The sequence below is a fragment of the Gekko japonicus genome, unplaced genomic scaffold (assembly GCF_001447785.1).
Source record: "Gekko japonicus isolate JY-2015 unplaced genomic scaffold, Gekko_japonicus_V1.1 scaffold1688, whole genome shotgun sequence".
In the NCBI taxonomy this organism is placed as follows: Eukaryota; Metazoa; Chordata; class Lepidosauria; order Squamata; family Gekkonidae; genus Gekko; species Gekko japonicus.
Window position 1 is genome coordinate 393,712 of NW_015172057.1, and position 24,905 is coordinate 418,616.

The 24,905-nt window shown below is 42.9% G+C and overlaps 1 protein-coding gene across 1 annotated transcript in view; it reads left to right on the forward strand.

Annotated features, from left to right (window-relative positions):
- NDUFAF4 (NADH:ubiquinone oxidoreductase complex assembly factor 4) overlaps positions 1-4,814 on the forward strand; it is a 9,366-nt gene extending 4,552 nt beyond the window's left edge. Inside the window, exon 3 of the mRNA XM_015420756.1 lies at positions 4,248-4,814. Coding sequence (XP_015276242.1) covers positions 4,248-4,541 — 294 coding nt within the window. The 3' untranslated portion in view covers positions 4,542-4,814. The remainder of the gene's footprint in view (positions 1-4,247) is intronic.
- The last annotated feature ends 20,091 nt before the right edge of the window (positions 4,815-24,905 follow it).

Sequence of the window (24,905 nt, forward strand, 5' to 3'; positions counted from 1 at the left end):
GGAAAGACCACTCCAGGTTCAGGGCTGAGGAGGCTGGCTACAACACTGATACTCAACTTTTTTCACAAATACCCTTAATGGTTCCCTACTCTTCTTGGAGAATTCAGTTGACTAGAATTACCGCTTTTCATTTTGGTGTTCCTTTTCAGCAGCTTTTAAAAGACACATTCCCAAAATAAAGCAGAGTCTAAATATTGTTTAATATTGGGATGGAGAATCATGTGCCATTTCCATGGTAACAAGATATTCTGGGTTTGCTAGGTTTTTCTGGTGAATTGATATGAGATCACTTGGGGCTGCAATCCTATGCATATCAAGTAGGAATAGATACCATTGAACTCAAGGCTGACTTTTGTGACTAGACATGGTTAAGGTTTGGCAGATAGGGTAATAAACTTGAAGTCTGATTTATCTTGAACAGGTCACCCAATGGAATAAAATAACTTTATGACTTTTTATTGTATAATATACATAAGCTGGGAAGACTTTACCTGTGTCAAATATTCCCTCTAAGCTGTGGAGTCTTGTGAGCAAAAATTCTACTTTGTGAGCTACTGGCATTAAAGTTGTGAGTGAGTGATTTGGCTGCTGCATAAATTAGCTTGCTCTGGAGCCATCCTTCCTGAGCTAAGACAAAAATGTGTGAGCCAGAGGCTAAAAAACTGTGAGCTAGCTCACACTAACTCAGCTTATAGGGAACACTGCCTGTGTCTATAGGCAAGTTACTCTCAGGCTCCTGAAGTTCAAAAGAAATGTAAAAAGATGCCCTGCCTTGTGCCTCTTGCATCTTGGTCAGATACCATTACTTAACCATTCCGGTCGTAGACCAAAAGTGGCCTAAGTGCCTTCTGTTTTGTGATTTCTTAGCTGCCATGCCTTGATGTTCTCCGCTTTCACTGACTCCCATGGATGAACTAATAAGACAGCAGTAGATAATGTGTGAGTTATGGAAATAGGCAAATACACACTTCAGTATTTGGTGAGGTTATGGTACAAAGATCATGCATATCCTTGTTGACCTTAACATCGTTTGCAAAGCCAATTGTGCTGTGGTCATTGCAAGGAATTTTAGAGGAAATGTAGAATAGATGTTTGTGAAAGCTGGGAACACATGCAAAAAATTGAAGTATCTACTAAATATGTTTATCAGTTGCCATTAAGCTAATGTGCAGATATTCCACGAAGAAATAGCTGCTGGCAGCAAGATAAAAAGCTGGGAAGGTGGCAGAAAGGAATAATCAAGGCTGCAATGAGTAGGGTACCTTGGGTTTGCTACGAACAGGCACAGGGGTTGCACAACTGTTTCATGTTTCATAGTCAGCTACATGAAATCCATGTTCAAATAGCGTGCACTCATTGTCACAGAATTTTTTAGATTGCAGGTTCTTCTGGGGAGGGATCCTTCTGCTTTATTTGTTACTGTTTAAGTATGTTAATGATGCTGTAGAAATAATTTAAAAAATGAAGGCTGTAAGGAATAATGGGGTCAGGTGGGAACTTTTCCCAGATTTAAATCCCCCCTTCCACAATGTTATAAGTGACTTGCGCAGACCAACTTCTCAATTTCCCGTTTTCTTGGGTTTTCTCTTTAACAGACACTTAACTGCCTCAGAATCCCCTGTTTACAGAACAGTAGTGAGCATCCACAGGCCGTGGATGTCTCCCTCTTTTTAATGTACAAAGTCATGTTTTTTCCTACATACTTGGGGAGTCCACCTAGTATACCAAAATTCCTAACTTATCTATAAATGACCCTGCTCAGTAGACACATGATAATGCAGCTTGGCATTGGAGGAAGTGATGATACCAGGTATATTCTGAATTTCCAGAAGTGTTTGCTTCCCTGTTTATTTTCCCTTTTCTGTTTCTTTTTTAGATTTGGTCTGGAGAATAGTCTGAATATATTAGGCTCATTTCTGAAACTAGGTTCATTTCTGTCTGTCTGAGCCTGAGCAGTGCCTCACCGTAAATTTATGAACCATATTTAAGCTGAGGAACAGAAGGACATCTTATATATATAATTCTCCTAACATATTGGCCATTTCCAGCTCTCCCATTGGCTGTGCTGTGCACTCCATCAGCCATTGGCCCATCAACCGCCACTCAAGAGTAATCATGTGCCATTGGCTTGGGGCTGGGTCCGCTCCTCTTCCCCGCCCACTGCTGCCTCAGCCACTGTTCGCTGTCAGAATAACTGCCAAAACAGCTGTCTCTCCTGACAAAGACACTTCTCCTTGGCTCCTGTGGGAATTTCCCTCACTGGCTGTTTCTAGTCAACCAAGCTTTGTTTTGTCAGTAAAAAGGCAAAACCAGAAGGCCCTTAACAGGCCTTTGTGGGGAACTTATTGGGGCCAGTCCTGACTAGGGTTGCCAGCTCCAGGTTGGGAAATTTCTGTATATTTTGTGGTGGAGTCTACAGAAGCCAGGGTTGGGGGAGGGAAGAGGCCTCAGATGAATAGAATGCCATAGAGTCCACCCTCCAAAGCAGTTATTTTTTCCGGGGGGGGGGGGGAACAAGAGATCTGTTGTCTGGAGTTCAGTGGCGATACCACAGCCAGTGTGGCATAGCAGTTAGCACTTCAGAGCAGGGTCTGCCAGACCCAGGTTCTTGCTGTGGAAGCTGAGTGAATGATTTCAGACCAGTCAGACTTTCAGCCTAAACTACCTCACTGGGTTGCTGTGCAGTTCAAAAGGGGGAAGGAGAATGATGTAAGCTGCTTTAGTCCCCACTATGGAGAAAGACTGCACTTTTCCTCGTGGGGAAACATTGTTGCCAATCTCCAAGTGAGGGCTGGAAATCACTCAGAATTACAGCTGCTCTCCAGGAGGGAGTGGAGAGGAGATGGAAAGTTGAAGTCAGAGGGGCAGATAATGGTAGGTTGATGATTGGCTGGGAAGGAAATAGGGTTGCTGCCTCCAGGTTGGGAAATTCCTGGAGATTTGAGGGGTGGAGCCTGGAGAGGGTGGGGTTTGAGGAGGGGTGGGACCTCAAACAGGTACAATGCCATAGGCTCCACCCTCCAAACAGCCATTTCCTCCTGGGGAACAACTGCTGCCAATCTCCAGGTGAGGGCTGGAGATCACTCAGAATTACAGCTGCTCTTCAGGTGGCAGAGATCAGTTCCCCTGGAGAAAACAGTGGACTCTGTGTCATTATATGCTGCTGAGGTCACCACAGCAAATAGACACTGAGTGCCCAAGGCCAGGGCACCAACCCAGAGCCTCTTTCTAGAGCTTGTTGTATTTATTTCCCCAACAGGCCTTATTCCTAGTAAATGTATAAAACTACTGTGACTGACTATAATTAGTTGAAATATACATGTGCAAAATGGTATTAATGAGAAAAGGCATCACCTATAAAAATGTATTCTTTCACCCAGCTGGTGAAACCGCAGCCTTCCTCTCTATCTGGTCGCCCAAAGGTAAATGATGGTTTAAATGCCAAATCAGTGACTTGGGATGTCCCATTCACAGTTCGATTCATAGTCACAAAAAAATTGGGCTGATGAAACCTTAATCTTTGTTTCTGCTTGGTGCTTTGTACTGTGGCCTCTGGAGGATTCGGTACTGGTTAACTTGTCCACAGACATCACTTAGTTATAACACTGGATTTTCAGTTCAGTATTTGGACTGGATCTATTTATTGATAAATCACCATGTGCAATATGCTTTTCTCCCCAGTAGGGACTCAAACCACCTTACAACAATGTTCTTGCGCCCGTTTTATGCTCACAACCCCCACCCAGTGGTGTAGGTTAGGCTGTGAGAGATTGCCTGTCTCTTTTATGGTCACTAGCTTCCGTGGCAGAGTGCAAGTTCAAACCTGGGTCTTCCAGAGCCTAGTCCAAAACTCCAGTTAAGAGGATCAGGTAGTGTATGATGAAAAGACTGAAAGACCCGAGACCCTTGCTGCCATCTGGTCAGAGTAGACAGTACTGACCTTTGTAGGCAAATGGTCTAATTTAGCAGCTTCATGGGTTCCTGTAATTGAATGTGTGACATGAAAAGGCTTTGTTCACACATTCAAATCACTGTTTGCTGTATATGTAAAATAGCCCATGTCTTGTGAGCAATGTGTTGTAGATCAAGAAACGGTTTATGATGATTATTTTTCCGTGCAGAAATAAATCATTATTCATAGACTTGTTTTTCCTTTTTACCAGTGTATAACTTAGACTTAAGACATGGAACATATGCATTATGTGCCCTGAGGTCTAACCATTCTTTTAAAATTTCCCCTGCTCTAGGTAAAAAACAGTGGAGGAAGCCTCCCTTCTAAGACAGAGGAGCACCGCCTTGCAAAAACAGGCCAGCTTGCTCACCTAGATGTTAAGACTATTCCCAAAGGCAAAATCTCAGTAATTGAGGCCTTGACCCTTCTCAGTAATCATCATCATTCTCCAAATGAATGGACTGCAGAGACAATAGCAACTGAATACAGCCTAGAACTAAAGGATGTGACTGCCCTCTTAACATATTTCATCCCTTTTTCTGTGAAAATCTTTCCTCCTCAAGACAAAAAAGCCATACAACCTAGATAAAATGTCTGCCAAATTGTGATGGATGTGCAAACTGCTGTTTATCTTATCCCCCTTTCTCCATCCTAAAAAACTGAAGAAGTGTCTTATTTAAGTGGAGTCTGCAGTCACTTTTGTAACCCATTATGGCCATAACAGTATGACATAGGAGGCAAACCTTAGCAGAATCTGTGAGGAAGCCCAAAATGGCAGTTGTCTGAAAGTGATTTGTTACAAATCAAACAAGCAAACAAAATCATTATCTTTATGCCTGATCTTTGTCAGTTTTGTGTGCTGCACGAGCTCTTGCATTCTGTAAATACTTATAATTAAAGCAAAGCAGAGTTGCATTTTTCTTCTTCTAAGAAATCAGTGTGTGTGTGTTTTTAGTCCTTGTATCTGGTAAACAAGGGTGCCAAAGAACAAATGGGGAAAATTGAGTTAGGTTTGGCATTCTTTTACTTTGACATAATCAATGATGAGTTTAAAAAACAAAACTGGTATTGAAGTCAAATGCAGTTTTGCTCTGTTAATCTACTGGATGTAACCCTGGCTCTTTGACAGTAATTTCTGGCTTTTGTGTTTGGCTCAAGCCTACATCTATTTAGTTATTGGCAGCCTGCCCCATGAAGAACCAGTTTCGCGACTTTCTTGCTCAACTTTTCAATGAGGATCCTGTGTTTTATTCTGGACCAGAAATCTGTATCTGTCCAGATGGGACTTTTTGGTTCAGTACTGAAGTCTTGCAATGCTTATTTTGTTTGGCTATAAAGGATATTATACTTCACAAAAAAATGGCATAGAAATAACTACAAAGTCTCTTTCAGATGACCTCCTTAGGAAAAGACTCCTGAAAATTTAACAATTAGGAGAATATCAGATTATACAACTTGTCATGTAGAGGTAAAAAATGCTTCGCCTGTTAAAATTGTCTTCTACGGAAGACTTAAGAGTACATAAGCCTAGCCGTCCTACCCATCTGATCATTTTAGGGCTAATGGACACATGGCTACCCTAAAGACTAGATCATGCGTGCATCCATTCCCTCTCGAGGGGAGGAGGACACTCTGATACATTCGTGCTCCTCTTCCCACAATCCCTGGAGGCAGGACGTTGATTACACTTTCCATCTCCAGAGGGAAGAGGAGCCCACCCTCAGTCTTTTTCCTGCCTCTGCCTAAGACAGCAGTGGATTTAGAGAGCTCCTGAGATTCTCCTTTAAGAATCTCCTTTGGTTGCATTTTGTTTTTCTCTTTCCACCAGTGTGCCTTTCCCTTTGTTTAAACAAACAGACAAACTTTGTTGTTTTCTTCTGGCCTCCTCTTCCTTGAGGCTGTTTGCCTTTTGCCCGCTACTTCAGTCACAGCGATGTCTTCAGCTGAGGTCTCCAACCATGGGACCTCCTCCGAGGGAGAGCTGGGGGCGGTGATCCCCTGGCAGTGGAGTATGGAATCCCTGCAAACCCGCTTGCCCAGCTGTCCCATCGCAGCAGAGTCATTTTAGGGCTAATGGACACATGGCTACCCTAAAGACTAGATCATGCATGCATCCATTCCCTCTCGAGGGGAGGAGGACACTCTGATACATTCGTGCTCCTCTTCCCACAATCCCTGGAGGCAGGAAGAGGAGCCCACCCGCAGTCTTTTTCCTGCCTCTGCCTAAGACAGCAGTGGATTTAGAGAGCTCCTGAGATTCTCCTTTAAGAATCTCCTTTGGTTGCATTTTGTTTTTCTCTTTCCACCAGTGTGCCTTTCCCTTTGTTTAAACAAACAGACAAACTTTGTTGTTTTCTTCTGGCCTCCTCTTCCTTGAGGCTGTTTGCCTTTTGCCCGCTACTTCAGTCACAGCGATGTCTTCAGCTGAGGTCTCCAACCATGGGACCTCCTCCGAGGGAGAGCTGGGGGCGGTGATCCCCTGGCAGTGGAGTATGGAATCCCTGCAAACCCGCTTGCCCAGCTGTCCCATCGCAGCAGAGTTCCTGGAGAGAGCCATAGGCTGCAGATTGCCTGGCTTGGATCATGAAGAACCAGGCTCGATTTTGGTACCAACCAATGCCAAGACACCCAAATTCTTCTCGAGACACCAGTGTCAACAAGCAGAACAAGTGGATGCTCTGATGTCCCCTTGGCCATTGGGCCTTCTTTATGCCTTTCCTTCCATACCTTTGATTCCAAAGGCTCTGAACAAAATGAAACCGGAGAAGACAGAGTTGATTTGCCTGGCCCCATTCTGGCCCAGGAGACCTTGTTTCTTCAGCCTGCTAAAATAATAAGTTCAATCTTAATGGGAACTTCCAGTGTCACCCAGTATGCTAACCCAGGGTCCCATCTGTCATCCAGACCCTGCTTGGCTTTGTCTGACAGGATGGAGATTGTGTGGCAAGTACTGATCACACAGAGTTTCTCTGATCAGGTCATCCGGACCACGATGGCGGCCTGGAGAAGCTCCACTTCTAGAATTTACAACAATTCTTGGAAGGCTTTTGTCAGATGGTGCAAGATTAAACATCTGCAACCAGACACTCTGGAACTTCCTCAGGTATTGTCCTTCCTACAGGATGGAGTCTCTCAGGGTCTAAGAGCAAGCACTCTCCAGGCACCTAGCGGTGAAGAGATTTCTGAAGGAAGTTACGTTGTCTCAGCCTCCTACAGTGCACAGGTTTCCCTTTTGGAAACTTGATGTCATCCTTCAACTCTAACCAGTCCTCCATTTGAGCTTCTGAGGGAGGTTTCTCTGAAGTTCCTTACCCTGAAGGTACTCTTCCTGGTAGCTGTTACATCAGCAAGACAGTCCTCAGAGATAGGTGCTCTTTCCATCAGAAAGGGCTTATGCAGCTTCCATCAGGACATGGTGGTTCTGCACGCAGATCCCACTTTCATTCCCAAGGTTAACACACCTTTTCACAGCTCACAGGAGATATATTTGCTGTCCTTCCTGAAACCATCTCATCCTAGGGAGAAGAATTGGCACTCACTTGACCTTCACAGAGCCCTTCGCCTTTATAGCAGAAGGACCAAGCCATTTAGTAAATTGGATTACCTTTTTGTGGCTTTTCATCCAGCAGTCAAGGGGAAAAGGGTTTCTAAGGCTACACTAAGCAGGTGGCTAAAGGACTGCATCTCCTTGGCATATGAATCTCAGGGCCTTCAGGTCCCAGAGGGGATCACAGCTCATTCAGCAAGAAGTGCTTCTACATCAGCAGCACTTGACACAAATGCATCTGTTGCAGATATCTGCAAGGCTGCTACCTGAGCCTTGATGTCAACATGTATCAGGCACTACAAGATGGACTCTATTGCCATGGCTGATTCAGCATTCGGGCAGAGAGCCCTACACAAGTGGTTTAGTCCTGCTGTTATCTCTATGCTTGGCAGTCACTTTTCCCTCCCTGGGTCAGATGAGCTTTGTAACATCCTAAGCGTATCAGAGTGTCCTCCTCCCCTCAAGAGAGAACGGAGCATTGGACTTACCGTGAAGGTTCCTTCTTCTCGAGGGCGAGGAGGACACTCTGGACCCACCCTATTACACTTCCTAAAGGGGGACTGACTGTCAGTCCCCATGTTCATTGTTCTTTCAGTGTTCGAACAGTTTGCCTGTATGGTTTGTTTCATAGGGTTCTGTAAGCCTTGTTGTCTGTTTGTTTGGTACACATTGTGGGCTGTTACCAGCTGCAAAAGTCTCCAAACTGAGGGTGGGCGCCTCCTTCTCCCAGATATGGAATGTGCAATCAATTTCCTGCCTCCAGGGATTGTGGGAAGAGGAACCCAAGCGTATCAGAGTGTCCTCCTCATTCTCAAGAAAAAGGAACCATTATGGTAAGCTCTGTGTTCTGTTTCTTGGGAGTGCAGGGGCACAATTTGAATCAGGACCACAGTACAGGAGGAGAGGAAGTTTAAACCTTCCCCTTCCCAGCACACATGGACGCACATCTGGTGGAAGTTCACTTGTTCACTACTTGGATTTTGTGACTTGTGAATCAGCTCTTTATCTTGTGATCACTGGACATGGTGATTGTAAATGGATAGACATTATAGTGCATATATATGTGAAAGAAATAGGTCTGTTGCATAGAAGGCTAGTTCATAAAAATGTAGCAGTAAATCTGAACTTGGTTTTTGTTTATCACTATAAGGAAAATATGCTGTAGAACTGACAATAAAATATAGGCCAGTTTATGCAAATAGGATCAGTATTGTAATATATTCAGACATTTCCCGTGTACAGTTAGGCACACACATTCTCTGTGTGTATGTGGTCCCCTGTCTTTGAATGTTGGCAAAACTGTCCTCAGAAACCCACTGTGCAGAAACTTCCTTTTGTCCCCAGCCTTTCACCCTATTCTCAACTGTGGTGCTGTTGGTTTGGATTTTAACACTAGTTGAAGAAAAATATCCATGGAGCAATCCCAGATCCAGAAACCCTAAAAATACCAGCTCAGTGACCCAAGCCATTGATGATGAGCTACCAAAGAACATAAAAGCACAAGAACATCCTAGTGTATCAGACCAGTGGTCCATATGCTCCAGCATCCCGTTTCACACAGCAGCCAAAAGAGTTGCCCTGGAGGCCCAACAAATGTAATAAAGGCCAAGTCCTTCCCCTGATGCTTTCTGCTAGCATTGGTGTTCAGAGGTTTGCTGGTTCTGTACATGGAAGTTCCCTTTATTCACCATGGGTAGTAGCCGTTGATGTACCTCTGTTCCATGAATCTGTCTGGCTGCCTCTTAAAGACATGTGTTTGTGGCTGTCAGTGAACCCAGTTTAATTACTGAGTAAAGAAGTACTTCCATTTGTTTGACATGTACTTTTGGCCCATCAAGTTCTGGGGTACTCCTGAGTTCTAGTACTTTGGGAGAGGGAGGAAAGCTTTCCGCTTTCTCCATCTAGTGCATACTTTTGTAAACTTCTAAAACATCCTTCCTTGGTTGCCGTTTTTTTCTAAACTGAAAATTCCCAAGCTTTTTGACCTTTCTTCATAGGAAAGCTGTTCCAGCACCCTAATCATTTTGATTGCCATCTCCAGTGAAATGGAATAACAACAACAATAATAGTATACAAAGAACCCAGATGGAACTGAACGCGGAAATGAGGTTTATTAAACAATCACATCTATGTCATCAAAGTGTAGGAATTACCAGATCTGTCTAAAAGATTTATTCCAAGCACCCACTGTATGAGAAAATTATCCCACTCAGACAAAAATAGATAAAATAAGCTACCAGTCCTGAAATCCAGTGAAGAATTTAAAACCGGTGAGGAAGATTCAAGTGGGGTGGTGGTGGTGGTTTATGTAGCATGTGCCAGATGGGAACTTAAAAGAATCTTTCAAGACACAGGTGGCCTCAAGGCAGGCACTTTGCAAAAGATAGGGCATAGAATAAAAAGGTCCTTTTCTTGGCTTGGAAAAAAAATGAGGCAAGAATGCAGGCCAGAGAGTCACAGTTTCCATCTCACACTCAGTTCTCTTATCTCATCCCCTCTTCCCTCCCTGGTAACCTTTCCTTTAAGTAGAATTTCCAGTTTACTTTTCTTCCAGTTATCTGAAGAAGTGAGCTGTGACTCAGAAAAGCTCCTATTGAAATAAATGTTGTTAGTCTTTAAGGTGCCACTGGACTTTTGTTTGCAATTTTGACACAACATTCTGTTTCCTAAACAGAACAACATGGGTTCTGGGCAAGTAACCAGCAATTTTATGGAGTAGCTTATTATTTTATTTTTAAAATTTCTTTAACCTTAATATATTGATTAATTCATTTCATGGGATCATAATTGAATGGCAGAATGCATTTTTAACAGGAGTTACAGTTCACCTTGTAATAAACAAAATAGATTTTTTTGCATCACAAAAGCTAATCATTTATTGTAGCAGAGATAACTCATGGTCAGGCTAATAATAATTAAGTAGGTTCAGCTTAATTGGTAAACAAGACATGTTAATAATGGCAGGGAAAGTGTTTTGTGGCAAGAGGCATGCTAATGAAATTACTGGAGGTTCCTAATGGTATTTGGCTTACCTCAGACTGACTGTCTTTGGGTAAGGCAGCCATTCATGTCTTCCAGGATAGTCACAGAACACTCCTAGCTAGTGTGATTTAATTAGATGCATACACATTCTCTTCTTCAACCTCACTTCTGCTTTTTGTCCTCTGTAGGCCAGAGGTTTCTCACATCATCTTTATTCAGGTTGAACACAAATCAGGAGGATGACGAAGCAGTCCTCATCACCAGAAATGGGGGGTTGGGATAACAAATATGATAAAAAAAGAGCAAACGAGGATAGTTTTTGTGTTTGCGTTAATAAATCACAACTGGTTATAGTATCTATCAAAAAACCTCTGTAGGCCCCTGTTATATATTAAGTTCTGCATTAGCTTGAGTTCTGAAACAGGATTGTAAATACACCAATCAGAGCTGCGCAATGTTCTGGAGGGAAGCACTCTGATTGGACCTTATATGTAAATAGTGATTGGTTGCTAACTGACTTGTGGGCATGGCTACCTAAGCCCGGACTGTTTAAAAGAGAGCCTGTTGCTCTGTTTTTGTCTCGTTCATGATTTCTTCTGACTTTGTTAATAAAGCTGATTCACTGTTCACAAGCTGCGTTGAGTCTCGTACTTAACAACTGGCAACGAGGATGGGATTCTAGAGCGGGTAGGCAGCCCCGCTGAACCGACGCCAGAATGGCGGACGACCGAGAAGCCCCTGAAGGACCAAGGGCAGAAGAACGATACCCAGCTGATCAAGCGGCTGCAGCACTAGTACCAGTGCCTGCACCCCGAACAGTGATGGCCGTCAACCCACGGTTCAAAGCGTTCGAACCAGACCTAGAGGACTGAGATTCCTACCTGGCCAGGTTCGAGCTCCACCTCCAGGCGAACAAGATCGATGATGAGGACCAGCAGAAGGCGACGCTCCTCAGTTCCTGTGGGAGAGCTGTATTCGACATCGCTCGGTCCCTGGTTGCGCCCGCTGAAATCAAGGACGTGTCCCTGGTTGAGCTGAAGCTGAAGGGGCATTTCGCGCAGCAACCATCGCAGATTGCTAGTTGGCCAGTAGCTGAGTATGTGTCGGCATTAAGGAAGGCTGCATGCCCGTGCAACTTCTCCGACCTGGAGGAAGCGCTCCTCGAGCGGCTCATCTGTGGCATGAAAGAGGGGAGGAATTGTTATGTATTAAGCTCTTGAGTTCTGAAACAGGATTGGAAATACACCAATCAGAGCTGTGCAATGTTCTGGAGGGAAGCACTCTGATTGGACCTTATATGTAAATAGTGATTGGTTGTTGTGGGCGTGGCTACCTAAGCCTTAAAAGAGAGCGTGTTGCTCTATGTTTTTGTCTCGTTCATGATTTCTTTTGACTTTGTTAATAAAGCTGATTCACTGTTCACAAGCTGTGTTGAGTCTCGTACTTAACAGCCCCGGTCAGACGTGCCGGAAAACGTGGGGGGGGGGAGCATGGCTATTTGCACCATCACATTCTGTTGTGCCATTATGTGATCAGATGCGACGGCGGCTTCCCCGCGGCAAAGAGGAAGACGGGGGAGAAAGCTGCGCGCCGGCATGATCACACCCAGGGAGTCCGCATGCAGCCTGTGGCAAACCATTTGCCAGTAGGTCATCCCAGGTACTTTTTCAATGCACATCTTCGGCGGGACGCCACAGGTGCGCTACACCTCCCAGATGTTCCAGTGTGATTGCACCCAGAAAATCCACGGGACTATCATGCCTTCAGCACAGAAAACGTTCCGTGTGAACAGGGCCTTACTTTATTAAAGGGTGAGGAAAATCACAACACTGCCAGTAAACTTAGAAAACTGAAGCCTGCCAAGATAACGCCTGATGCAACCAACCTTAGTTTTGCTATTAACAAAGACATTGGACTACAAATAAGCTAGATTTGCTTAGAAGAGTTTAACATATAAGTTTCCTAGCTAAAAACAAATTGGAGTTTGGGCATCAATTCAAGTCAACATGCAACTTCTATTTTTGTTTCAGAAACAGGCATATTTGTTTGAGAGGTACAGGCATATTGACATGTATCTGGTCATCTGAGGAGGACATGTAGCAGGGCTTTCCTGCTTCCCCCCTTGCTCAGCTCAGCCCCCTGTGTGCGTGCATGTAAAAAGTGCCGTCAAGTCGTGGCTGACTTATGGCGACCCCAGCAAGGGACTTTTAAGCAGAGGTGGTTTGCCATTGCCTTCCTCTGCAGACCTTTCCTTGGTGGTCTCCCATCCAAGTACTGACCCTGCTTAGCTTCTGAGATCTTTGGCCATTGCAGCCCTTACTTGTGGAACAGGGTCTCTGAGGAGATTGGGGGGGGGAATGCCATTACTAGAAATATTTAGGGGGCACTGCAAGACCATTTTATTTGCCAGACTTTTAATGGGGTACAAATTGCAGGCATCTTTGGGAGGAGGGGGGAAAGTCATTTGGAGCTTTGTTTTTGTTGGTTTTAAGCTTCTAATTGTGATTTGTAAGCCTCCTTGAGCTGCCATGATACAAATGTTTTAATAAATAATTCATAATATTGCACTGGTGCGGAGTTTTGTGGTCTTGTACTTCAGTACAACAGAGCTAATGATTCATATGAACACATTACTGAATATTGATTTCATTACTTGTTGGCATCTTATTTTGTGTCTCGGCTTCATTTTTAAAGAAAACTATAGAATCCTAGTGCTCTAGCTTCTTAATCAAATACTTTCAAGAGTGATGCTGAGATTGTGTTGGAACTACAATTGCTTTTACAACTTCCCAATCCTGAATTGAAGTGGAGGAAGAGAGACAGCAAAGTGAGGTCTTTTAGCAGGACAGAAGCTATCAGGAAGGGCTCATACCTTTATCATTAAAGTCATACCTGTAGTCTTTCAATCATAAATGGTCTACTTTGGTTAATACATAGACAGGGAAGCCAATTAAGGATTTGGGCTCCTTGAGAGCCAGTTTGGTCTAGTGGTTAAAAGCAGTGGACTCTAATCTGGAGAACGGGGTTTGATTCCCCACTCCTCCACATGCAGCCAGCTGGGTGACCTTGGTTCAGTCACAATTCTCTCAGAGCTGTCCTCTCAAGAGCAGTTCTCTCGGAGCTCTCTCAGCCCCACCTACCTCACAGGGTGTCTGTTGTAGGGAGAGGAAGGGAAGGAGATTGTGAGCCACTCTGAGACTCCGAGTGAAGGGTGGGGTATAAATCCAACTCCTCCTCCTCCTTCTTTGCTTGTATTGCAAAATAAACTATATGAAACAACTCTTACCACCTTGTTTATGTTGAAGGTTTTCCTACTGACTTTCGGAAGTGTTTGTAATGTTCAGTGGATGTAAGACCGTTGGCTACAGATATGGATTTGGGTTTTCAAGCGCTTTAGCAGATGTGTTACTGCACAAGACTAGTTGTTCACAGCCCTTTTCATCCTCCATCCTCAGAGGATGGAATTGTTAGCCACAGTGTTGAATCTCTCGAACTAACTAGCAGCAGAAGTACTCCTAACTTTGAGTCTAATAGCACTGTTATGACCAACAAAGTTTAATTCAAGGTATAAGCTTTCATGTGCAAGCAAACTTCTTCAGATACTTCTTCAGAAACCAGGTAAGAGTTAATGGAAAACAGTGACAGAGGCACAGAGTGGGGATGGCAGCAGAAGGAAAGGGGTGCCTGGATAGGAAGCAAGCAGGTATCCAGGACCCATCCTGGGTACTTTACTGACTGCAGCTAACTGGAAGGTGACTGTTGGCTGTGAATTCTAAAAGATGTGTATATCTTATCATCATAAAAATAAGGCTGTCAGCACAATACCTTCAATTAGGGCACGTATTCCAAAGAATGAATTTATAACAACAGCAGCAGGACTAAGATGTATCCCAATCCAAAATTCAAAAGGAAAAAAACACCCCACATATTCAGTAATACCACAAACTCCCCTTCAAGTACTCTCCCCCTTTAAAAAAATTATTACATTTCCAAATCTGATGTGGAAAATGTGTTCAGAATACAGAAAGAATCATACTGATAATCAGTTTCCTTTCAAACACAAGAAGTTCTGGTCAATTTCATGCAGCATTTTAAAAACCAATTTCTGCTAACTTCCTTTTCCTTAATAAGTGGAAACACTTTGGAACTGAAGAGGAGTAAAATCATCACAATCTATAGCAAAATGGTAACTCATACCTGGATTGGTGTTTCTAGAAGCCCTTCCTTTAGGGGCCGGGAGTAACAATAATTCCAAGGACTGTGGTGGAGTTACTTTCTCTTGCTTCATGTCTGAAAGCTGCAGGGGATCGTCCGCAACCAGTGACTTTTTCTTCTCTGCCAACAGACTGCCTGCAGCTCTTGCAGCTACCTCCTTGAGCAGGGCTGCTGAAGAAGTCATTGAGGCGAGAGAAAGGAAAGAACTAGCTGGCGGTGGGTGGTCCTGCCCAGGAGTCATGCTTCTTTCACTGACTTTCTTTGATAATGCGGCTAAGGTGGAACTTGCAGACTGTGAACTAAATGGTGAAGAAAAGGATTCAAATCTTATAGGCTCTTCAGTCCGGGAAAGGGACTTGTCCTGAAGAACTGCATTGGCTGCTGCTTTCAATTTTAGAATAGCTGAATCTGGAGACAAACCGCAAGAGGGCGCTGAGCTAGGCAACCACTTGCCTTGATTCCATATAAAGCGGTTATTATTTCCACCATATTGGTCATTTTGTTCCTGTTTTTCAGCAAGCTTTCTAGCAAGGACACTTAGCTGCTGAGCATGGTGCGTAGGTGAAGAAAAGGAGATATTTGAGCCAAGATTTACAGGGGACTCAACCCTGCCGTTAACTGGGACACTAGTGTCTAGCTTGAGAGAACCAGCCTCCAGCAGACGTCTCAGGTTACTACTTAGTGGCTTATTGGGACCAGGAGTGTCATCTTCACATATAGAAGACACACCAGGAGACAGGTGTTCTTTATTCTGTAACACGTCCCTTATAGCCTCGTTCTCAACAGCTGCCAGCTCGAGCATGTTGCCACTAGGAGTTGCACTCCCCAAGGAAGTGTCTGGAGATGTGGATTGTTCTTGGATCCTATCCTCAAAGGATAATTTGAAGTTTTCCTGAACTTCTCCATAGGATGCTTCTGATGGGGTTTCTGAAGAGTTTCCAAACCAATGTTCTTCCTCACTAAGTTCACCGTCTGCTTCTTCTTGTCTAGTACCATCTAGGAAGAGCAAAAAGACTGACTTGTATTTCAAATTCTGTCCAAGTTATTTATTTGCAATATTTATATATCACACACATATTCAGTTGTAAATATTTTTCCTATTATTTTGACACCATTTCCCTTCCCAATGAAACTGTAACAAAAACATGAGTAATAGGCTTATTGCAGGTGCCAGTGCATCATATTAAGTTATTAATAATCAGATTCTCAAGAAGTATTAGTCTGGTGTATCGTTAGAAAAACGTTACAAGCCTACAACAAGATAAGAATTTCAGGTCAGAAGAACTGCAGATATGAACACAAATAATGCTTCTCTTTTAGGGTTTTGATGTAACCATGTACACATTTAATGCATAGGTTTGCAATACTTGATTCCTGAAGCTGACCATGTACTTAGTAATGTTATTTAAAACAGAAAAGTAAAAATGACCAACAGTTATATTCTAGCAGAGGTACAGCCTTCTAAACTTATTAACTTCAGCGGAATTAGAATGATGTAACTGTGCTTACATTGCTCTGCAAGAAGTATACATAAAACTCCATGACTGACTAGCGATACATTTTTTATTAAGGCTATTCATAATAAAATAATTGACTTGCACCAAGACCTTTCAGGTCCCTCTCCCAATCTCACTCCCTTGCATTCCTTGAAGATCGGGAGACTACACTCATTCCTTTGCAATGGATTGCTTCCCTGAGAACATATGAAAGTGTTTTATGCACACACCTGAGCTTTTTAAAGTAATTTTAAGAAGCAGTAATTCTCCATTATGTTATCCATAACATAGTAATATTTCTCGGTATTTGAAGTATATTTTCTAGACAGCCGAGTTAGGCATCAAGGGCTCCTCTGTCAAAAAAATGCCAACCTTTTTGAACAAAACTAGAATCGCTCTTTCATAAGACCGCATTCTAAAGGAAGAAGTTAAAATGAAGAAGAGTTCCAGCAGAACTGTAGTTTTTCAATTGAAGACTGTTTGCTTCCTTAACCACATTTTCTCATCATTGGCAGTTCTAACATATCTTCTGTCTCCTGAGATCTGACTAGCAGTGTTTAAAGGGCAGTGACCCTGGATTGCTCTTGCTCACAATGGGCACTGAGAGAGATACAGACATGGCCAAAACAGTGTTTGTGCAGCAGACTAGCCAATCCAAATGTAGTAAAGAACAGCAAGGTTAGCATTAAACAGACATTATCTCTTCCTCCTGCTATCATTATTCATACAACTGCATTTAAAAATGAATGTTCCATCATGTAAAACGGGTAACACAAATACCAAAATACCAAAACCTTTAGGATAAGAAATCTAATACAGTAAGCACTTTGACTAAAAAACTGACTCTGGTAACAGCAAAGCTTCCAATTACTTGGAGAGAGGCACAAACAGAAAGTATACCTTGAATAGTTATCTAATTGCATTAAGGTCACAAAACATTAGACAATTGCTGAAAGTGTATAAACAGTGGAACTCCTCACTAATATTATTCCGAGTGTTTTTGTTCCAAAAAACAAGCAAAATGATGAGCATGCCCGTTCAGACATCTGCCTAAGTATAATATACATCATATCAAGTCTCTAGTGAGATGTCAGGGGTGAGGGAAGAAAGTTCATTTTCAAAACAAAACAAAACACACAATCTGATCACCTCCATCAATTCGTGCAACTATTAAATATTTGTCCTAAAACTTCCTTATAAAGTAGTTGTTTGTTTTACTTTGAGTTAGTCAAAGCTCTAAAACGTTCAAAAAAACCTACTACTGCTTAGAAACATGCGGCTTTGGATCTAATAATAGCTACACAGTCTGATTCTGTGGCAAGCAAACCATGCCTAAACCTACTGAAATCAAAGGGGTTGTGGCCAGCTCTGCAAAAGACTGCAGCCTGGAGTGGGGGGGGATATCATTTAAAACTTTTCTATACTAATTTTACATAAGCTCAAAGCATTTTAACAGTAAAATAGTATTGATATAAAAATACATAAAACAGTAAAAACACTATGTAAAATATTTAAATCCCCAGAAGGTAATGCAAGCAAAACTGCAAATCATTCAACTGCCCTCTAAAAAAAAAAGAAATATTTTGTTTCCTTTCCAGAAATTGGTTAAAGATGTTGCTTTCTGAACATTTTCCAGAATAACAGTGCAATCCTAAGAAAAAGGACTTCAGTGGACTCAGAATAGTCCATTGGGAATTAGATAAGCATATGGAGCAGAGGTCCATCGGTGGCCATTAGCCACAAGGTATAGATAGGGACTCTGGGGCAGGTGATGCTCTGTATTCTTGGTGCTTGTGAGGCAACAGTGGGAGGGCTTCTAGTGTCCTGGCCCCACTGCTGGACCTCCTGATGGCACCTGGTATTTTTGGCCACTGTGTGACAGAGTGTTGGACTGGATAGGCCATTGGCCTGATCCAACATTGGCTTCTCTTATGTTCTTAATAGTGTAATTGTGGTTGGGCTTGCACTGAAGATTCCCAAGGTTAGCTACCATTACTGTAAATGTATTGCTTCTGGTTGCCATTGTCCTTACTTTGTGCAGTTACAACACAGTAAGCCCAGTTGCCTGTCACTCTGATTTTAATTGGAGCATGGGCTCATACAGCAAGAGTTATGTGGGTCCCAGATCAGAGCTTTAAAGGCTGAAAGCAGCACCTTAAATTGAACTCTGAAGCAAACGAGTAAATCAATGTAACCGGCATAAAAGAGGTCAAATATCATCACACTTTCCAGGTTCTCACAGAAGGCACACCACTGCATATTGCACCAATTGAAACTTCCAAACTGTCTTCAAGGGAAGCCCTACAAAGAACAAACTGCAGTAATGAAGTCTGGAAGTTACAGAAGCATGAATCAATATAACAATGTCCGAAATGTCCAGATGAAACTTCAGCATGTAGACTAGTTGTTCACAGCCCTTTTCATCCTCCATCCTCAGAGGATGGAATTGTTAGCCACAGTGTTGAATCTCTCGAACTAACTAGCAGCAGAAGTACTCCTAACTTTGAGTCTAGTAGCACTGTTATGACCAACAAAGTTTAATTCAAGGTATAAGCTTTCATGTGCAAGCAAACTTCTTCAGATACTTCTTGCACACTTCTTCAGTTTGGTGTACTGGTTAGGAGCCAGTTTGGTGTACTGGTTAGGGGCACGGACTCTAATGTGGGAGAACCGGGTTTGATTCCCCACTCCTCCGCGTGCCCCCCCCTTACAGGGTGTCTGTTGTGGGGAGGGGAAGAGAAAGGGATTGTAAGCTGCTCTGAGACTCCTTCGGGTAGTGAAAGGCAGGGTATAAATCCAATCTCTTCTCTAAGAGCTCAGGTATTGCGTACAAAACGGTGCATAACATACGGAACATTAATTCATTGCCTGTTGGAAGTCCTGCATGAGCCACTTTATGAACAGAATTGGAATCTAGATGTAGTAGCGTAACCAAAATTGGGCAAATCTAGCTTACTGCACAGTGATTATTCACAGGTGACTTTCAACATGTTGATGGGAAGTTTTGTTGCTGCTGTTGCAGCTTCAGTGCAGTGGCAATGGCACTTCCAAATAGTGATTCCTTAATTACCAAATTTAAAACTTACACACCCTGGGATCAGAAAAATAATGTCAATGTGGATGGGATTGTGAAAGGTCCAGCCTTTGCTGTCTACATGGCAGCCACTCCAGTGTTTCTGTGGTCTTTTCAAGATGATTGTAGTAAAGTAGGTTTTGGAAAGATAGCAGAAAAGCCAGGGGAAAATCAGAAGGTGCACCAAAAGTACAACAATGCTGTGTGGGAGTGGGGGGAGGGGATCTGCTTCCTATTACTATCAGAGCTAGATCAAACAGTATGTAAGTGACCACAGCCAGGACTGGCCCTGCATTAGGTAAACGGCATATTCGTTTAGTCATAGTGGGTAAACAGGTCATTCCTTACCCCAGCAATTTTGCCATGTTATGGATTCTACCCATAGGGGACTGCAAAGCGTGCATCGGAAGGGAAGCTAAGGCAGATGCATTCAGGCAGGAAATCTTGGGAGATATTAAATGATAGCAATGGATCAGTTAACTCATCATGCTACCTGCAGCTTGAGTGTGTGTATGGGAGTAGGTGGGTTCAGCCTTTTGGATTTTCTGTCTCGGGTACCAAGATGTCTCGGTCCATCCCCTGTTAGAGGAGCTGTTCTAACTGGTTATTCAAAGGCAGTATTTGTGTGTGTGCAGAAATGGAAGATGCTGATGGTCAGTGAGATCAGTGGCTCTGAGGTGAAACTTAAGAGCTGTGAAATTCTCAGAGCTAAACAATGTGGGGAAAAAATCTGTCTTGCTGACTTTTCTGATGGAAAGGAAAGAGAGAATCCAGAAGCTGCAGTGAGCTGCAAATTGTGTTGGTAATAGTTGGACACCTTCCCTGCGGAATGCTTCTATAATTGGAAGTGCAAGGAAGAAAGTGGCAGCTGGAATCTATGCACATGTAACAGAAACCAGCAGTACACGAAAGAAGATAAGACACCAGCAGCTTGTGTGAACATAGGTCTGATGTAAGTTATTTGTAATGGAGAAAACCATTTATTATCTACTCAGAACCAAATGGTGATTAAAACTGTGGCCAAATTTGTGCACCTTGCATCTATGAGGCGAGCAATGTATCAGCGGACAAGATCTTGATTGTTCAGACTTTCTTTCTGTTATAATACGGTTGTTATGCCAATAAAGGTTGTTTCTGTTCTATCGGATTTCCTATGCATTATGCATCTGGTTCTGTAACTTATGCATCAGTTAGCTTTTAATTATGTGTGATACCAACGGAATACAGTTCACTTACCCTGACCTAAGATGACAGATATATCACAATAGCAGCAAAATTATGACTGTGGTTTTATTCATGGACACTCTGTTAGGTTTTAAAAGTGGGTATATTGGATGAAATTTTTTCATGATGGATAAAAAAGCATATTTTAGAGGTTGTTGGAATAGGGTATAAAAGTGGGAACTGACAAGGACTTGTGGACTGCATCTCTCTTCCCCCTTTCCCACTATTTCCTTTTTCCCTTTCCTGAAAGCCCCCATAGTCTCTCCCCTTTTCCTGCTTCCTTCTCTCCTTCTAGCCTTGCCAACCTCTGGATAGGGCTGGAGATCTGGAATCAAAACAGATCTCCCAACTACAGAGATCAGTTCTCCTTAGGGTTGCCCGATCAAGGTTGGGAAATCCCTAGAGATTCGGGACTGGAGTATTGGGAGAGCAAGGTTTGGGGTGGGAAGCAACCTCTGCAAGGTATAATGTCATAAAGTCCACTCTCCAAAGCAGCTGTTTTCTTCAAGGGAACTGATTTCTGTCATCTGGAAAGCAGTTGTAATTCTGGGTGACTTCAAGCCCCCATCTGGAGGTTGGCAACCATAGTTCCTCTGGAGGAAATGACTGCTCTGAAAGGTGGCGTCTATAGCATTATATCTCTCTGACATCCCTGACCTCCTCAACCCTCCCTCCCCTGGCACCCCCCCACACACACATAACGTCCACTCACAACACCCTTTCACCAGTTCCAATGCATTTTAATTGTCTCCTGTAGTCCCAAGCTAAATTCCCAATGCCCGCGCATTGTTTTTTTTCTGGGAGGGAAGAGGTGGAAGTGATATTTTGCAAAGATTTCAGATCTTTCTCCATCAAGTGATGGCTATCAGGCGGCTGCAGTATTTGAGGGACTGCTGTAGCTGCTTCCGTAGGACAAGAGAATTAAGCACTCTGAGAACGTGGGAGGATTATTCTGCAATTTCCAAAGCTCTTTGGAAACTGCTATAATTATGTATCCTTTTGAATGACCCTATGTGCTTTGAGGAGGAGAGTTTTCTAAAAAAAAAAAAAGATTGTTAACTTGGATGCTGATTTTTAAATATAGCAATGGCAAGTTTATTTGCCAGCATAACTGATTACTTCATCATTAGTCATCTTAGTACATGCAGCAAATATTCAGAGAGTTGTAGACTTACAACAGCATGAGGTCTAATCCCCCATCCTACACTGATAAGAACCTGAATATGGTTTATTTCTAGGAAAAGAGTGTTGGTGCTCCAGCCCTCATGGAAGCCACTCCTTACCTAGAAGACTAGACCTCAAAGCATGCTTTGGGTACCAAGAGAAATACATGTGGAGAGCAGCCATGACCTAGTGGTAGAGCTTCTACTTTATATGCAGAATGTCTCAGGTTCATTCAAGGCATCTCTAATTAAAAGGATTGGGTAGTGGGTGGTGGGTGGTGGGAAAACTACTACCTGTGATCCAGAGTAGACAGTAGTGACTTTGATTGACCCATAGTCTCACTCAGTGTCAAGCAGCTTCATATGTGTCCATTTGGTTTCTGCTTCTAAGCACCCTCCTTTTATTATTGCTTTCCAGGTTCAAATGTCAAGGTCCCACAAACTGAAACAGCACACGTAGAATGTTGCCTGCTTATCCTTAATCCAAAAGAGGTCTTCCTGTATCATTGAAGAATTCAGCCAAATGTCATTCCTGTAACAATCTGACACATGGAGAGCAGGGCCTGACAGAGAGACACTGTGCCTTGGGTGGCTGGTGGGAAAAAAAGAATGGCTCATCCTTTCCAATATCCAGAGATGCAAAAAGTGAGAAACCCTTTTATTTCACTCAGTGTTACTAGTCTGCTGTTGCTCCCACTCATCTGCCATTTCTCTGAGATAATTATGCTTCTGCTGCTAAAACACACACACACATATACTACACACACCAGGCTACTGTATTAAACATACATGACTGCTCCAATACGGCTTAAGTATATGCAAGCAAACTGAATGGGGATCACAGATAACAAAATCACTGAGATGTCATTTGCATCACACACACACACATATACACACACACCAGGCTGCTGTATTAAACATACATGACCGCTCCAATACTGCTTAAGTATGTGCAAGCAAACTGAATGGGGATCACGGATAACAAAATCACTGAGATGTCATTTGCGTGTGTGAATGACTGATTGGTTGTGATCTTAGAATATAGACCAGAGAGAGAACTTTTAGCTCACATTGCCTCAGGTGTAACGTTTTTCCAACACAGAGTTGACTGTGGAGACATTAAAGGAAGTTTATGCTGTATGAATGGGATCTTGGTGGTCTCCCAGATCAAGAGTAACTATGGTAGGCAAGGGGGTGAAGCAGTGACAACAGAATCACCTTTAAAGCTTTGTGTGTCTTCTGAAAACTGGAGAATTTAAAGTTTATGATTACTATATAAGTCCAAATGTTATAAGCATCTAGCCTATGTCATGTAGGATAGTGCAACTGCTGCTGTTCCAGTCTGGAGAAAATTTCCTCACAGTGTTCAGTTACTTCTGGAACAGATAAATACTTTCTGTTGAAACCTCACTTGTCGTAGGTGAAAATCAATCATAACTTTTCAGCACCCGTTAACTTGCCTGATAGAGGAGCAGCTGTGCCAGACAGAAATATTGAAAGGTGGTGAAGGAAAAAACCCAAAATCTGTTAAGTCCTTGCAAGGGAGATCCTGGTGAAATTCTTTCCTAATCCCAACAGACTGCTACTGAAACATCAGATGTAATAGTGGACTCTGTTATAAAAGGTAGTTTTCCCAAACTAGGCTTGGCAAGCTGCTTTTGAAGTGTTTTGTATATACGTTTGTGTTAGAAGTAATTTGCTGCCATTTGCGGATTCAGAGGAGGACTGAAGAAAGAGGCAAATGAAAGCCCTGCTGGTCATGTGGCTCCTTAAATCATGGTTATCATTTCAAGTCTGCATTTGTGCAGCAATTGCCTTGCTGTGCCAAGAGGCACTTTGTTTCTGCTCTCCAGAAGTAGCAGCAAATAAATATTCTGAGCTTTGAAGCCCTGACAAGTAGAAATCCTACCCAAACCCTGCATAGAACTTGTGAGACATTGCCAAGTTTTGGCTATCTGCTTTTTCTTTCAGTTTTAGGGACTGGAACAGGAGTAGGCTGCCCCCAACATGCATGCCAAAGTACAGCACCCTAACCCCTTTTGTTTGACATACAAGGTGGGCTCTGTCCCTAAGCAACTGAGGTGGGCATGTTGTCACTGTGTCTGGCTAAGTATGTGCCATTCCCTAATCTCTCCCCTTCTTTTATCTGAGGGTACATCAACCACTTCACAAGTATATGCCATAGGTTCCAAGGCCAGAAAAGGTTGCCTAACCCTTTCCTGAAATTCTGCATAGAAAAGTATTTGAGTGGTGCAATCCCAGAATACATGCTGTTCTATGTGAAGAGATTAAGAGTGACATTCTATGTGCACTCACGGTTTCTTTGTTCATTTACAGTCCCCTTTCTTTTTCAGACTCAAGGCATATTACAAAGTTTAAGTCAGCGCCATCAACAGAATAAAATATCCCATAAGCAAAGTAATAGGACTAGGATTATAGAAATTTGAAAGCACGGTATAACGATGCCAAAAGGTGGAATTACATAGGTTGATAACAATGTACTGAGAACAATATAATACATATGGCAAACCAATACATGCTGTACAGAATAGTGTAGTCCACAGTTCCATTCCCTTTAAGTCACCTTCTTAATCACTGCATAGTAATATAGTCTTATTACATTCATAAATATGTCCTCCTGAACAATTGTGTTAAAAATAGTTTGCAGAATGCTAGAAGTGTGGGGGCCTTCCTGACCTTCTCAGGCAGGCCATTTCACAAGGTGGGGGCCACAACAGGCAGTTACACGTATGTGTAACCCATGCACTTTTGTAATTAGCAACATACAGGGATAAGGTATGCCTGCGTTTGCCAGTACGTGGTGTAGCAATGCATCCCCTTCCCCCTCCCATACTTCCCCTAAATTGGGCAGGTTGTTCCCAGCAGCCTAGCAGTTCAGTTTAGCCCAGGAAGAGACAACAGCACCAGAAGGGTGGGGAAAGGCCTGCACAGATTTTGCTGTTTCAAGGCCTGTTTTGAATCATTTATTTATTTATATTTACATTTATACCCCGCCCATCCTGTTAAACAGGTTCTGGGTGGCTTACAGAAGACAGCCAACAGGCCGATACAAATAAAACAATAAAAATATTAAAATCCCTTAATAACAATATTAACAATAAAGTTCTTGCTACATCAGAGTAACCTTAAGATGAATGGTTTGTATCTGCATTCCTTCTGTCTTTGTGTCTTAAAATCAGTCCCACGGTCTAGATGTTCGCCGATGAGGCTCAGACTGGACCAGTCCGATATT